We start from the raw sequence: 16,030 nt of genomic DNA, 5'->3' as shown, positions 1-16,030 counted from the left end.
CTTGTAAGAGGCTCTGATCTTCACGAGCTTACCTTTAGCGACAGAGTTTTTAAGCTGTAGAGAAAGTGTTTTACGAAAATTCTCTGGAAGTGAGGGTTTATGTTTCTCCTCTATCTTCTTAGCTATAGCGTAAGGGCTTGATCCGTTCTTCTCTTTCAGAGCCATCAGAGCCTCTTTTATCATCTTTCATCAAAACCATAATCAAAACAAAAACCTTAAGTTTAACAGATAGAACTCAAACGAATAGATATATAGTAATAGAAGTCAAAAGAAATGACTCACCTGAAAGTATGGAGGATGAGTGGCGGTTTTTGGTTTTTGTGGCTTCTTCTCCGACGGAGTCTTCTTCACGATCTTCTCTTCAGCCATTAGAGACGGAATTAAGATACTATTGATGCAGAGGATTTAGTGAAAGATGTTGCTTTGTTTTGTCTATATCTATTAATTTTTTGTGCTAAGCTCATATATAAGGCCGAGAAATGTGTGCGTGTGTCTTTTGTATTCGTTACGGTTTTGGTCAGTGGATCGATTACGTGTGCATTAATCAAGTCTCGAGCGTACACATGTCTCTTGGAGGCTGGATTCCATGTGTTATATGCGAGAAACACACTTGGAGGCGGTGATGAAAGTGTGTTTGTTTCTACTGAATACAAATCCTTAATTTAAAAGCTGCTCTTTGGACGTCATTTTAAAAGAAATAATTCATACAGAGGATGCCGTACTACGGAATTATATTAGTTATTTTTTTTGTAATTTATATTTTTGTAACCAGTTTTTTATTTTGACTTATTTTTTGTATATATAGTATTTATTCGTATATTTAAGGTTATACCATAAATTAAAAATCCTAATAGAGTAAGTAGTTTACAAAATGTAGCTTTTCACAAAAATAGACACACCGCAATATTGGATAGTAGTTTTATAAGAGAACAAACATTCCGCAATATCGGATAATAATTTTATAAGAGGACAGACACACCGCAATATCGGATAATAGTTTTGTAAGAAAATGGGTTTTTCTTTATTTTAATTTGTTGTCAAAAGAGGAGAAATTGCTTGTTAAATTTTAGTGTGAGATATTTCAATGATTAGGAAACCATTGTATTTATAATGAAATTATGTATATTTAGGTTATCATTTAGAAGTTAATCTTTGATATATCAAATGATCAGCAAAATATATCTTGTTTCTTGTTTTGTTATAACTAAAAGATAAATATTCCATGTGTAAGATTATCCTAAAAGATTGTTTTAGATTTACAATTAAAAATAATCTCGGCAATCAAACAATTTTGTAAGATTTGGAAATCAAAATATATGGTTTTAATTAAAACCAATGAAAAGATATGTGGCCAAGATATAATTTTATTTTGAGAATCAACGGATAATATTTAATGAGAAAATCGGATCAAATAACCGGGTACTAAATGACCCGCGCGAGATCCGATTTAATTTGAATGGTTAGAGAATTTTAATGCCACAATATACTAATTTATTAATAATTATTGATTACTAACCATTTTATTTTAAAGACCAAAAAAAAGTCATGGTCCAAAAAATGGTCCATAAGTACTCCTGCTTTAATATAGATAATTTCAATTTTTTAAATAATTATTAAGGAAGCAACTTTAAACAACTTACAAAAATATCTCGCAATTACACATATTTGCGTTTTAGGACGATTACGAAGTGAAAAAATTGTACAAAACCAATTTAATTTATAGTTTGATAAAAATACATGTTTTAACGGGTTTAAGTCAAACTTTTTTTATATTTTAAAATTTTTCAGAGTAAAAATATTAATATTACTTAAATATTTTATAGACCTTAAATATATTATAATATTTTAAACTTTAGACGAAGTTCAAATATTTATAATAATTTAAATATTCTATAAAAATTTAAATATATATAATATCTTAAACTTTTTTAAAAAACGTAAATATATTATAATATGTTTACTTTTTAAAAGTTTAAATATTCTCAAATATAGAACCAAATTAAACTGTTAAATTTGGATACCTGATAAATCAAGGTTCCTGCTCATTTGTACTCAAAACATATTAGTCATATATTTATAGTGATTATGAATCATATTCAAAAATATTTAGTCGATGTGGGATATACAATACACCTTTTCTGTAAATTAGTTTACAACTTTACATATATATAATTTCTGCGTTTTTAATTCTTTCCATCTATACTACTCATAATTAATTACTATAATTTCGTTAAGGTTATATTTAAAAATCTAAACTAAATGATGATTTGTTTTTATTTAATTGTATTAAGTTGATTTGTTGTTTCCGTAATATCTCACAATATAAAAACAAATCAAATAAGTTTACATATATATACAATTTCGTATTTAATATATTGATTATTTTGGAAGCAACAAAGTCACAATCCATTAGTATTAAAGATTTCTCATTATTATTAATATTCGTATTAATTATAGAAATTAAGTATGGTAGTAGTTAATATTTGATACTACTGAAACAATTAAATACTCGGATACCAATTTCCTTATTTATAGGGATTATAAATCTGTTTGGTTGTGTGCTTAACTATTCTTGAATCAAATAACATACAGGATCCGAATATTATAAACTTGGAGTACAAACAGATCCACAAGTTTTTTTTTTCTATTTTCGGGTCATACAGGATCCGCGTCCCGACCCGGTCGTAAATAAGTAGTCGAGCGGAGGGTATAACTGTCTTTTAAACAATTCGAAACTATAAGTTAATTTAATTAAATTAAGTGATTCTCTAATTATTTTTAATGAAAAACGTACCAAAACTAAGTTATGGTCTAATTTGAGGCTATTGAGTACTCTTACTACAGTCTCTCAATATAGCAATTATGACGCTAACCCAATAGATTGAATTGGGTTAAATTTTAACAGGTTAAATATGAACTGTGCTCAAATCCCATGTACGTTTAGTTACGCTTAAGAAGATTTAACTATTTCTCCATCGTGATGAGAGAACCAAAGACTTTTCTAAGAGTTTACAAAAGCAAAAACCAACACAAAATAACTTTAGCATAAAGACATCACGAAGATATTTGAAAGATGATGATACAAGTCACTGTCTACGACAGACAGGACTGTGCTTATGAAGCTTTAAGAAGAAATGAGATACAGTGTCTGGTTTTTTATCATATGTTTTGGGTTGTATCAAATTCGTAGACAGATTCAGAATCAAAACCACAATATTCTTCTTCTATGTTCTTCTGGTCAAGAAGACAAGGAAAAAGAAGCTTGGGCAACCTTTGATACATATTATTATATCATATCATCACAATCAGATCAGATCAAGCTGTTCTCTTTATGATGTGGACTCCACTGTCTGTCTCAACAATGTCGCTTATATCTCCCACATTGAGTGCATAAGTTGCTTCCTCAAATGGTTTCTGCATTTGACCTCGACCAAAGGGACCTGAACACACAGGTACACATTACACAATCAACACCAATTATAGATTAATCAAGGAAGAAAGTTTAGATACTAGACATCGGAGACGATCTAACCGGACATTAGTGAGAGTTATGAGCACCAGCTATACATATATCTAAGGAAGGTGCTTCAGAATCTAAACATATGTGATGATCTAACCAGACAATAGTGAGATTTATGAGCACCACTACCAATTAAAGATATATTTAAGGAAGAAACTCAAAAGCTGGAGATTATCAGAAGCTAGAGGTTAGTAAGACTTCAGAGCACCAACTCTAAATTTCATCAAGGAGGAGATTTTTCAAATTCTAAACACTGGCAATGTATTCCCAAGCAGACTACTAATATATGCTCGAACTCTCTTCTCATAATCACTATCTCGATTTGAACTTAGTCTAGCTTCGTTCTACAAGACTATCCAGATCAATTGCATCTCTTAAAATTCTACAGATTAGGGATACAAAAAAACAAACCGAGATCGCCGCCGCGTTTAGCTGAGCTACAGTCAGAAACACGAGTCGCCACTTCTTCGAAGTTAGCCTTGCCAGAGACAATATCTTCACGGATCGATTTGAGCTGCTCGACGGCGGCTTCTCTAGTAATAGTCATAATAATCTTACCTTCCGGATCCTTCCACGAAGCCTTCCTACGAGATCCCTGATGCTTAATCAGAATATGCGACGCCTTGACTTGATCCCTCGACGACATCTTGCTCTTCTTCCGATGCTTGCTGAGGTGGTGGTGGTGGTGATGATCGTCTTTCTTCTCCTTCGTCGATCGATCTGTTGAGGAGACCGAATCGTTCTTCCGTTTCCGATCTGAATCTATCTTCGTTAAGTTCGTGCGGCTCTCTTTTCTCTCTCCTTTCACTTCACTATTTTTGCTTTACCCTAATAATAATAATAATAAGTGACGTTTGCTGCGATGGTGGTGGGACGCGTTTTTATATCACACACAAGAGTTCCTTTTTTTTTCCACAATAATAAATTCATATCGAGTAGAAAAATAATTACAGTAATAGGTTTTACCAAAACAAAAGGTTGTGTTAATTAAGAAAAAATGGATTTTTTGAAAAGAAGTAATTTAAATTACCTCGATTCAGTGATGAGACTGAACTCGATTGAGTCACTCCCCGTGTTGTACAACTTTGTTGGGTTAGACATGGTGACATATTGTCTATCTAATTAATATTTAATCTTTTGAACATATAAACGAACCATCCGGTTTAACATGGTTTGTAATCAGATAAGATTTGCTTGATTGTTTGGTTTCTAATAATATATAATCTCAACTCAGTGAGGTTTTTTTTTTTTTTGGTTATAAAAATTTACGTTTGCTTGATTGTTTGGTGGTAGCCATGGGAAGAAGGTAGCGTTCACGAGGTGTCTATTTTCTTATAATGTAAATTGTAAATTATTAGACTACAGTCTGTGTTTTTGGCACATTGTTAAGTCTCTATTAAACTTTCTTTTCATTTCGAAATTGGTTGAATCACAAAACGCGATTTAGTAAGGCGTTTTTTACAATCCAGAAATGAACGACAAAGTAAATAAAAGTTTAGTACTAACACATGATAAAATAAAATAAATTGAAAGAATACAGAATTTGGTGAATCAGTCAAAAGGTTATGTTAATTAAGAATTTTTTTAAAAAAGAAGTAATTTATATTACCTCGATTCGGTGAATTGTGGGTTAGCCAGCCACACATACACACAATCGAAGGATCATCGTACCAATACCGTTCCTCGAACCAAGGTGAGACTAACACTCCCGTGTTATACCACTTTGGTGGGTTAGAATTAGTGACTTATTGTCTATTTAATTAATATTTAATCTTTTGAACATATAACAAAATATCCGGTTTTAATATGGTTTATAATCAGATATAAGATTTGATAATTAATCAATACCTTAATGAGAAACTCCAAAGTCCATAACGATACAATGAATGTTTAAATGAATCTGCTTACAAGAAAACAAAAAAGCATACTTGATCCTTCGGTACCTTGATCCTTCGGTACCTTGATCCTTCGATTGTGTGTACGTGTGGTAAACAATAAATATTTGAGTCCTTCTACGTGTAATTTTTTTTGTTCACCTCCTCTCTCATAACCCACCAATAAAAAGATGTCATATAATATTATTTTTAAAAATAAATCTAAATTAAAATCATAAAACAAAAAAAAAATTAAAAAAATTTTAATCTGTAAACTTTTTATTAAATTAGTTTAAATATCGATTTGAATTTATATAAGAGAGTTATTATTTCAACTTTTAATTAAACAAAATTATATGTCGATTTTGGTTTATAATTGAAGTTTTCGTTCATTCACAACAAAATATTTTCTTCGGATTTACAATTAAACGAGATTAGGTATCGGTTTAGGTTTACAATTAAACAAGATTATGTGTCCGTTTGGGATTATAAAACAGAATTAGGGTTTAGATTTTTTAATATTAAATAAGTTTATATGTCGGTTTGAGTTTGCAAATGATAATTATCTTTAGCGAACCGTAGTAAACCGGGTAATTGAGTTGTGTGCGTTTAAGTAAATTATTAAATAGAGAGAATAGGTCACCAATTCTCACCCATCAAAGTGGTAGTGGCTCGGCATGTTGTAAGGGTCTCTCACCACGGATCGAGTAACGATATTGGTAGCCCGGAAGAACTTTATTTCCGCTTCCAAACGTACCAGCAGAAATAGGAACAGTGTAGATCCTTCAGCTGCAAGTTCATAAAAGTCTAAAAAACTGAATTCTTCATCAAAAGTACATACACTATACTAAAAGCATACTCATCACATGACGAACCTTCTATAACACTCAAGGGTTTCCAATGCGTCGCCTTTGGGTCATTGCTCTGTAACTGTCTAGATTTTAAGTTTCTGATCCTCTAGATTTGTGTTGCTCTTGCTCTGTGACTCTCTAGTTTCAGATTGAATATGATCCGAGGATAATTGCCTATCGTCAGCTCTTAGATGTGTTTTGGGCTAGTCATGATTCCAGACAAGTGTGTGGACAAGGTCCTGATGTGGGTAATCAATACAGGTAAAAGAGGAAGTACAAAGCTCCACACACTAGTTTTTTGGAGATCTTGAGTTTGTTTGGCCCTAATTTAAAAGCATTGGAATCTTTTTGAAACAGATCCTGTCTATTTTCACTAACTCTAGTTGAGAGTGACTTCTACTAGCAACTTAAATCAAGAAGCTAGGAATGTTAATGGCGCCGCATCATGATCACTAGGTTCAACTTTACTCCCTAGAGTTAGGGAGGGTATTGGACTTGTATTTCAAGGGATTTGGTGAGATTTTAATATTTTAGGATTTTGCAAGATTTGATTAAGCTTTTAGAAGATTTTTGGTTATTTGTTAGAGTTTTTATATATTTTTTAAAAAATACTTTGTGATTTGGTGAGATTTTATCATTAGATTTTGGGAGATTTTAGGATACTTTATAATTTTTGGTTTAGCGACGAACAATTCATCTCTATGTTCAGTGACGACCTACACCACAACCACAATCATCACCATCACAACAACAACTTCAACGACGATATCTCTATGGTACTACACCGTCCAATCACAATAGCATTAGCAATGATAATAGCAAAGAAACACCACCATCCCATCATGATCATCACATGGACAACATAGCCTACCAAAACAATCTTATGTTCCATGTTTTTATCTTTCTCGATTAACAAGGGATAAGATTGATGAGAAGTAAGCTTAGGAGATTGATTTACATGTGTGTTGCTTGTTGTGCAGTATTGTGTATTGTCTTTGAGGTGACATGAGTTTAATGTGGATAAGATTTGTTGTGACTTGCAAAGAAAGAGCAGAGGAGTTTAACCAAAAAAGAAGAAGTAAGAGCTTACTAAGACTAACAAAAACAGAGAGTAGCAACCATACAAGCAGCTCCATAAAAAAAAAAGGAGTTACTGAGAAGAAGATGAAGAAAAGAAAAGCACAAGAAGAAGAAGAAGATGATCTTCAGTCATTTGTATATATCTCCCATTGAGACTGCCAAATGCAAAACAAATTGTAATCAATTTAAAAACTTGAATCTGAAACGAGAGAGGAAGCAATCAAATTCGTTGGTGGTGGGATTGGAGCGGAGGAGTGGGGAGAGCTAGAGGATGTGAAGATGTGAGACCTGTTTCAGTTTTGATTTACCAGAAAATACAGTTTTTTTTTCTTCTAAAATCATGTAAAATTTACCTCAAAGGGTATGATTTTGAGGGAGAGTATTTTTAACTAAAAAACAAATCAAAATCTCCTAAAATCATTCAAAGTAGCAGTTTTTAAAAAACTTGTGATATTTTGAATAACAGTAGATTTCAATTATGAATCATTAATTGAACAATAGTGGATTGTAAATTATTTTAAATGATTTTACATAAATCCAAGTTGAATAACATAGGATTTTAAAAGATTTTTAAAAATCATCAATTGTATAACAAGTGATTTTAAGAATATTTTAAAATCTTCTAAAATATCAAGTTTAATATCCCTCTAAGTAAAATCGTTTGACATGAATTTTTTTACCAAAAAAGAAACGAAAAATTTCTAGCACATAAGCGTAACACTTTTCTGGTTATGGAAATCTTTAATAGAGAACCGGACCTAAACCTAGAATTAAGTTGTGTGTTTTAATCATTAAGTAGCTATTAAACAGAGGAAAGGTCACCAATACTCGAACAGCAAAGTGGTGGTGACTCAGCATGATATTGGAGTCTCACCAGGGTTCGAGAACTTTATTGGTACCCCCGTTTGAGAAGGAGTATCCTCTCTAACTGCTGCTTCCATCGAGTATCGGTGGAAGAGTCCGACCGTCGGACTGAAGTATAGTCATGGGACTAGCTTCCAACGAGTATCGTTGCTCTGTCTTGCTTGACCGGGAACAGAAGTCTTGATGATGGATCTTCTCTGAGGAGAAGAATCTTGGTCGGGGAAGTCTATCACAGAGAATCATTGCCTTTGGTGGTAGCCGAATTGAGGTTATCCAAATTACCTCTTTTTGTTACAAACCAATCACATTCTGCAGCAAAGGTAGGGTAGGAGTACTAGTTAGTCTTAAGGCGTCAGATAAATAAACTTAGCCAATGTGTCCTTTCACATCAGCAACCTGCTGAAAGCACTCAAACGTAGCTAAATCCCTCATATTGTATAAACTATGAACTATATTAAGCCTAATGAAATGGCCGGCCTATCTTTTTTACAGCATAATGAGTTCTTTGCAAGGCTAATTTTCATAAGAGTCTTTTTTTTTTTCGTATACAAAATGCAATTTCACATTGTCGGAAAGGACGAATTAATCTTAACAGCTTCGTAGCTACTCCTGCTTCATATTTCTTATCAGACCAACAAGCTGTAGATCCTTCAGCTGCAACCTGCAAGTTCATAAAAGTCTAACGAAGCATTGAGGCGAGAGAAAAATGTACATCTGTTTTCTTTGCTAACATATATGAAATTATCCCTTCCTCTCAAACAAACAATTTTGGATTATTAAAGCTCTTATGATATAAACCTAGAGACTATATACCTCCAACAACGATCATGCAATATGCAAAATAATCATTTTATTTTAGTTTCTACTGTAGATACTAAGTACTGTAAGGAATTAGATTCTATTTAGTACTACAAATGGAAAACATTATACAAAAGATGGAACTGAAAATCAATAAAAGCAAAGAGGCACGTGTGGGTAGGTCAAAAGGAGTCGCTGAGAGACGTGAATAAGCAAATAGAAGCAGAGAAAGCACGTGAAACAGAGTTAAAACAGAGCAAGAAAGAAACATATTGTTGTTGTAACAGCTTGACACTATAGTGAGTTGTGTATAAATAGATAGAAGAGTATTGAATTGAAAGCTATGTATTGATTGATGTGTGTGTGTGTAAGAAAGCTTATGGTTTGCTGGAGGAGACTTAGGAGATCTCTTGAAGAAATCTTCATTGTTAGGGTTTTGAGTTTGTTTACTCATCTATAGCTTCAAACTTATCACAAGTAGTAACCATATCCACTTTTTCAGATTCAAATCAAGAAAGACAGAGAAACAGTGCAAGGTTCTCGAAATGCTAGCCTCCACTCACCCATGATTGTGGTGAGTAACTTTTCATATATGCTACACATATTTCGGCTTCTATGACGAAAATGAGAGGAGGAGATTTGGCATGATTATAATGAGTATGAGACCAAGTTGAAAAGCTGAGTTTGGGTAATGTGTGATCTTTGTGTATATGTGTGATTGAGGTTTACCTAACTGTCTTCTGTATGCTTATCACATATTCACATCACTGGTTGTCGTTAAGCTTTTCATTCATAATCTTGTTTTATACAAAGATGAAGTATAAAAATAAACAAAAAAAATTTCCTAGGACATGAACCTAACAATTTTCTGGTTATCGAAATCTTTACAGCTGGACCGTATTAAACCGGGAATTAAGTTGTGGTCTTAAAAGGCTAAAGTATTAATAAAGAGAAAAAAGGCCACCAATCCTCAGCCAGCAAAGTGGTGATGACTCATCATGATATTGGAGTCCCACCACGGTTCGAGGAACGATATTGGTACCCCGTGAATCACATCCTCTTTCTAGCTTCTACCCTGTTTCCACTTTCGGTGGGAGCATGGTAGACAGCATGGTAGGCAGGGTTGTGGTAGACTTCCCCGGAACCCGACTATTGCGTCCGGTTCAAAGACAGAGTTGGAACCAACCATAGTGTTACGCTTATCTTTGAGTTTTTCATTATCCGGCTGAATCTTTCTGTATACAAAATATAAAGTAAAATCCTATGACATGAACTTTTTTACCAAAAAAGGAAAGAAAAAATTCTAGCACACAAGCGTATGGAAATCTTTAATAGAGAACCGGACCTAAACCTACAATTAAGTTGTGTGTTTAAATCATTAATTAGCTATTAAACAAAGGAAAGGTCACCAATACTCGAACAGCAAAGTGGTGGTGAATCAGCATGATATTGGAGTCTCACCACGGTTCGAGGAAAGATATTGGTACCCCGTGAAAAGAGAAAGAGAATTACATCCTCTTTCTAGCTTCTACCCTGTTTCCACTTTCGGTGGGAGCATGGTAAACAACATGGTAGGCAGGGTTGGGGTTTCAACTATGGTTGGTTCCAACTATCTCTTTGAACCGGACGCAATAGTCAGGTTCCGGGGAAGTCTACCATAGGGAATCATGCCTCTTGGTGGTAGACGAATTGAGGTAATCCAAATTACCTCTTTTTAAATTCCAATTACTGTTTAGTTTTCAAACTAGGACCATGATGTTATCTGCGAAACCTCATTGCCATTGTGACCTAAATCCACTCCCTTGCTCACCAATGCTTTGTCGTAACCAATTATTTATGTATCCCTCTTTTTTCAGATAATGTTTTGCAAAACAGTCATGATGATTAGAATAATTTTACGGAAGTGTAGAGACTAGAGAAAACACAAGAAAATTACAAATCGATTTAGACGCAATCATGAAAGCTTGCAACTAGTAACCATGCATATCATGCAGTAAACGAGAGGAGGAGAATAGGCATGATTATTATGAGCATGACACCAAGGTCCAAGTACAGAGACAAGATCAAAATAGAGATCATAGGCATGACGACAACTCAATTCTTAATCATGCTTGTGCGTCACGCATTAAGGAACGTTGCGAACTCAAAAAATTAGGGCAGGCTAAGGAAGTGTTGCAGATTCCATCTATCCTCTTTCTTTCCCCTATTCTGCGACTCCTGTGTTCACCATCTTGATGTCATCCACACATATGTGACAGTCGATTTAGAGATGCTGAACAAAGAACCGGGACTAAACCCGAAATTAAGTTGTGTGTTTTAAACCAATTATATGTTAGAAAGGTTTTAAGTAGTAATTAATTAAATAAATTGTTACCAATTCCGGCCCAGTAAAGTGGTAGTGACTCTGCATGACTAGAGAGTCTCACCGGGGTTCGGAGAAGCAATTGGTATCGTAACAAGGATTGTAAGTCTATCACTGAGAATCATGCTTTCGGTGGTAACCGAATTGAGGTAATTCAAATTATTTTTTTTTTAAAACAAAAACCTGATGTTAAGAGAAGAAACATAAAAGACGTTGTCCTCTTTTGAATATTGTGTTTGGCTTTTGAGATGGACCAGTTAATTAGTCTTAAACGCATCAGATAAATATATAAAAAACTTTGTAAGTCTTAGCCAATGGCTATGGATTAATTCATCCTTCCCCCAAATCTTATGTAGAAACTGGATTTCCACAATGAATTTGTTTATGGGGGAAAACAAATTCAGTAAAGTAAACTCTCTAGAAAACCGATATGAGCTTTGAAATTAGAAGAAAGGGAATTGATCTCGAAGACTTAGGGTTTTGATTGCTAAGAACAAGAAGATAACTCAATAATTATATTCAATAATCGATGATTTACAATGGATAAGTCTCTCCCTCTTTATACATATTCATAGATCGCATAATATATTAACTNTGGTAGTGACTCTGCATGACTAGAGAGTCTCACCGGGGTTCGGAGAAGCAATTGGTATCGTAACAAGGATTGTAAGTCTATCACTGAGAATCATGCTTTCGGTGGTAACCGAATTGAGGTAATTCAAATTATTTTTTTTTTAAAACAAAAACCTGATGTTAAGAGAAGAAACATAAAAGACGTTGTCCTCTTTTGAATATTGTGTTTGGCTTTTGAGATGGACCAGTTAATTAGTCTTAAACGCATCAGATAAATATATAAAAAACTTTGTAAGTCTTAGCCAATGGCTATGGATTAATTCATCCTTCCCCCAAATCTTATGTAGAAACTGGATTTCCACAATGAATTTGTTTATGGGGGAAAACAAATTCAGTAAAGTAAACTCTCTAGAAAACCGATATGAGCTTTGAAATTAGAAGAAAGGGAATTGATCTCGAAGACTTAGGGTTTTGATTGCTAAGAACAAGAAGATAACTCAATAATTATATTCAATAATCGATGATTTACAATGGATAAGTCTCTCCCTCTTTATACATATTCATAGATCGCATAATATATTAACTTTCCTTATGAGACGAACTGAACTAAGGAAAGTTGCTTTATTTCTCGAGTCGGCCGCCGGGCGAAATGGAAGTCGGTTCTTCTCCTTCGAGGCTGGGCTTCCTCTGTCCGAATTGGGTTTAAGTGACCTAATTGGGTTTAAGTGACTAGATCGGATTCCCAGTTAAATAACCAAATTGTCTTTCTGGTTTAGTTCGGTATGTCGGGGGTGCTAAATCCCGCACCAACAATTAGTCCCCCCCAGTTCTGAATATTCGAAATTCAATTCAAATATTTTGAACTATGGAAAAGAGAATATCCGATCTAGACCATAAAGAATTATTTGATTTTATCCGGATTTCCGCGTCATATCACTGTGAATCGTCCGAACGACACGTGTCGTTTGCGTCACATCTGTTAGGTCAGAAATCGAAGAGTCGCGTAGGCCATAATTACTCTTCGTAGGGTTGTCGCCCATTCGACTCTATAAGTACGCCCCCTCTCTTCGTCATTTCTCATTTTCTGCCAACAGTGAAAGGTAATCTGCTCCGAACTCTCTTCTTTTTATTTATTTATCTCCATTTCCCTTCCGCACTCTCTGAACTCACATTATGGCGGCCACTTCGGATCCATCTTTTTCGCCGGAAAGGGAAAGCGGACAATTAATTCGTCGCACCTCCAGACGCACTGCGCAGATCGGAGAATCCAGTAGATCGGGCTCCGAAATCCCACTTCTAACTCGCTGCTCAGCTGGAGCTTCATCATCACAGACTCCTCTACTAGTTCGCCATGAAGACGGGAATGACGAACTGACTCAAGATATGTTATCACAGGAAGAAGATCGGTTCGCACCTTTAGGAATCTCGATCGAAGACATCGATCCTCTGTTAGACCATGAAGGACGAATTGGAGGCGATAAGAGTTTAAGTTCGATCAAAACCGTGACCGACATGCTGAACGCATGTGGTCTATTTAACAGCAACGTCACAATTTTAATTTCCTCGAGCTGACCAGCGCCCCTGGAACCCCCCATAAGGGTATATATGCTTGTACGAGGGTTACTTTACCGAATGTCGCCTCTTATTCCCAATCCCAGCGTTAATATCACTCTACGCCCAAAGACGCAAGATAGCGATCTGCCAGTTTGTCCCCGGAGCCATTTGTAACTTTATGGCTGCCCTTACCATAGCAACCGAAGTCGGAGTCAACATCGGAGTTCAATGCTTTGAGCAACTATCCAACTTTAAGTTATCAAAGAGTCTGCATCGCTGGGAAGTGAATATGAGGCCGGCGCACAATTTACTTGTTGGTCAAAGAGTTTCCAAATTCAAGCAGTGGGCGAACCACTACTTCTACGTCCGCATCGATCAGTACTCACTCGTTAATCCATTGGGTTTCCATCGGAGAGTGTGGAATGAAAATCCTGGTAGATTTTATATTTCCAGTACATTTTAACTGACTTCGGCACCTCTGACCAGTTTTAACTTTTTTGGGTCTTGCTTCCAGATCGTCCATTTTGCGGAACACGTCTAGCTCCAGACTATCATCCCGTCAGGAACGCTCTACTATCCGGGAACAATCATCGGTGGAAATTTCTTACTCGTATCCGTGTTGAAACAGCGATGGGCAAACCCAGGACAACATTCCCAAGTTTCGAGAGTTCGCTGGGACGAACTGTGGAGCCAGCCGGGTCACGTGTCGTTGAATCCGACAGTCTCCAGATCGTTCGCCGAGAAACTCAGGCTGCCATCGAAGCCAATATTGATCCTCCTCGGGACCGGACTGACGTCGATCCTGTTCAGGGTCGGACCATCGTCGATCCTATTCGGGCCCCTGAAGAAAACGTCGACATAGTCGATGTTGTGAAAGATGATACCCTTCCCCTAGCTTTAGGGAATGCCGATCCTCCGAACGATGAACAGGATGTCCCTCAGCTTGGAGCTGTATCGAAAAAGAAGAAGAGGAAGCAGAAAAAGAAGACGCCGCAGTCAGTAGTAAACCGCAAACGCTCGGCTGAAGACGCCAGACTGGAATCTGCCGACCGATTCCGTCTGGCAAGAGAGAATGACAAAACGGATCGGTTTGCCTTCAAGTATTTCGGTGATACCCCTCTGGTCACAAATCGCGATGCTTCAGGCGAACTCTTCCGAACCTTGAAGATCTCCAGNAGGATGTCCCTCAGCTTGGAGCTGTATCGAAAAAGAAGAAGAGGAAGCAGAAAAAGAAGACGCCGCAGTCAGTAGTAAACCGCAAACGCTCGGCTGAAGACGCCAGACTGGAATCTGCCGACCGATTCCGTCTGGCAAGAGAGAATGACAAAACGGATCGGTTTGCCTTCAAGTATTTCGGTGATACCCCTCTGGTCACAAATCGCGATGCTTCAGGCGAACTCTTCTGAACCTTGAAGATCTCCAGTCGAGTCCTTCCGTCAGTGGACGAACTGGAGTTCAAACAAGCGTTCCTTGATGTCGCCGAATCCCACTTAATGGTTTGCCTTATTATTTTCTTTAACTTGTTCAAACTTTGTGCGGGCAAAACTGATAGACGAGTATGATGAATACGCTAACCCAGTTATACGATAGGCGAGTCAAAAACGATAAGAAGTCTGGATTTGAGCTCGAAAAGGTGAAGGAATTTGCGGAACAAATCCGAGTCGCCAGCGAAGCTAAAGACGAGAGGATCAAGGAGCTTGAAGCTCTTCTCTCTGAAAAGGATGGTATCATCGCTAAATCCGAATTGAGGAATTGCGAACTGAATTCCCGAGCGCTTACTCTCGAAGAAGAGAAATCTGAACTGCAGGGAGCATGTGACGAGTTGAAAATCCAACTCGACTTTGAAGTTAAAAGACTTCGGCGGGATCATTTGAAGAAGGTGGAGCGAACAGCGAAGAAAGCGCAGACTCGATTGGATAAGATCAAGGCTTATCTAGTCGAACAAGAGAAGATTCGCCCCTTGGAAGATCTGTTAAACCAGGCTACCGGAGTACAGGAAACTGTGCAATATTTGATTGAAAAGGGGGCCGTCATTCCCGAGGAGCGAATCGCGGAGATTGATAAAAACAAGGCTTGATAAAAACAAGGCCAAAGCCGAGGAAACTACCAAGGCGATTGATGTCCTCGAACTGAATGAAAATGACCTCGTCATGTCCCCGGATCAGCTCGGTTATGGACTTCTTCACCCTGGAACGATGACTCCAGACTCCGTCTACCATCCGTATGGCTCCAATGCCGAGAGCTTCCAAGCTGATCTGACCAGTGCCTTGGATGCTTAACTTTCATTTTTTTGTTTTTGTTGCAAACTCTATTAAGTATGGGTTTGAATACCCTTGTAAAACATTGCCGGCTTGTTCGGCCCATTCTCCCTTTTGGAACTTTTTTGTCGGAATTTTTCTTTTTACCAGAAAAAGAAAAATCGACAATTTCGAGGAATTGCATCTTTTCCATATTGCACGGAATATGGAAATTTTGAAAGGATTTCACCTCCCAGTATTCATATAAATCAACCGGCACTGTCTCCGAACTAGACAACTTGCGAAAAACTTTCAAT

The 16,030-nt window shown here is 36.4% G+C and overlaps 2 protein-coding genes across 2 annotated transcripts; both read right to left on the bottom strand.

Moving 5' to 3' along the window:
• On the bottom strand, positions 1-445 carry LOC104768198 (histone H1-like; the record flags this gene model as incomplete). The annotated part of the gene is made up of 2 exons (XM_010492123.2): positions 283-445; positions 1-183 (listed from the first exon to the last, which is right to left on the bottom strand). Coding segments are annotated over exons 1-2 (270 nt in total), but the record flags the coding sequence as incomplete, so codon positions are not given.
• LOC104767161 (peptidyl-prolyl cis-trans isomerase Pin1-like) lies at positions 3,023-4,390 on the bottom strand. The gene is made up of 2 exons (XM_010491198.2): positions 3,932-4,390; positions 3,023-3,440 (listed from the first exon to the last, which is right to left on the bottom strand). Exons 1-2 carry the CDS (start codon positions 4,164-4,166, stop codon positions 3,316-3,318), a joined length of 360 nt encoding a protein of 119 aa, XP_010489500.1. The 5' UTR covers positions 4,167-4,390; the 3' UTR covers positions 3,023-3,315.

The sequence above is a fragment of the Camelina sativa genome, chromosome 19, assembly GCF_000633955.1.
Source record: "Camelina sativa cultivar DH55 chromosome 19, Cs, whole genome shotgun sequence".
In the NCBI taxonomy this organism is placed as follows: Eukaryota; Viridiplantae; Streptophyta; class Magnoliopsida; order Brassicales; family Brassicaceae; genus Camelina; species Camelina sativa.
This window is presented reverse-complemented; position numbering and strand designations above follow the sequence as displayed.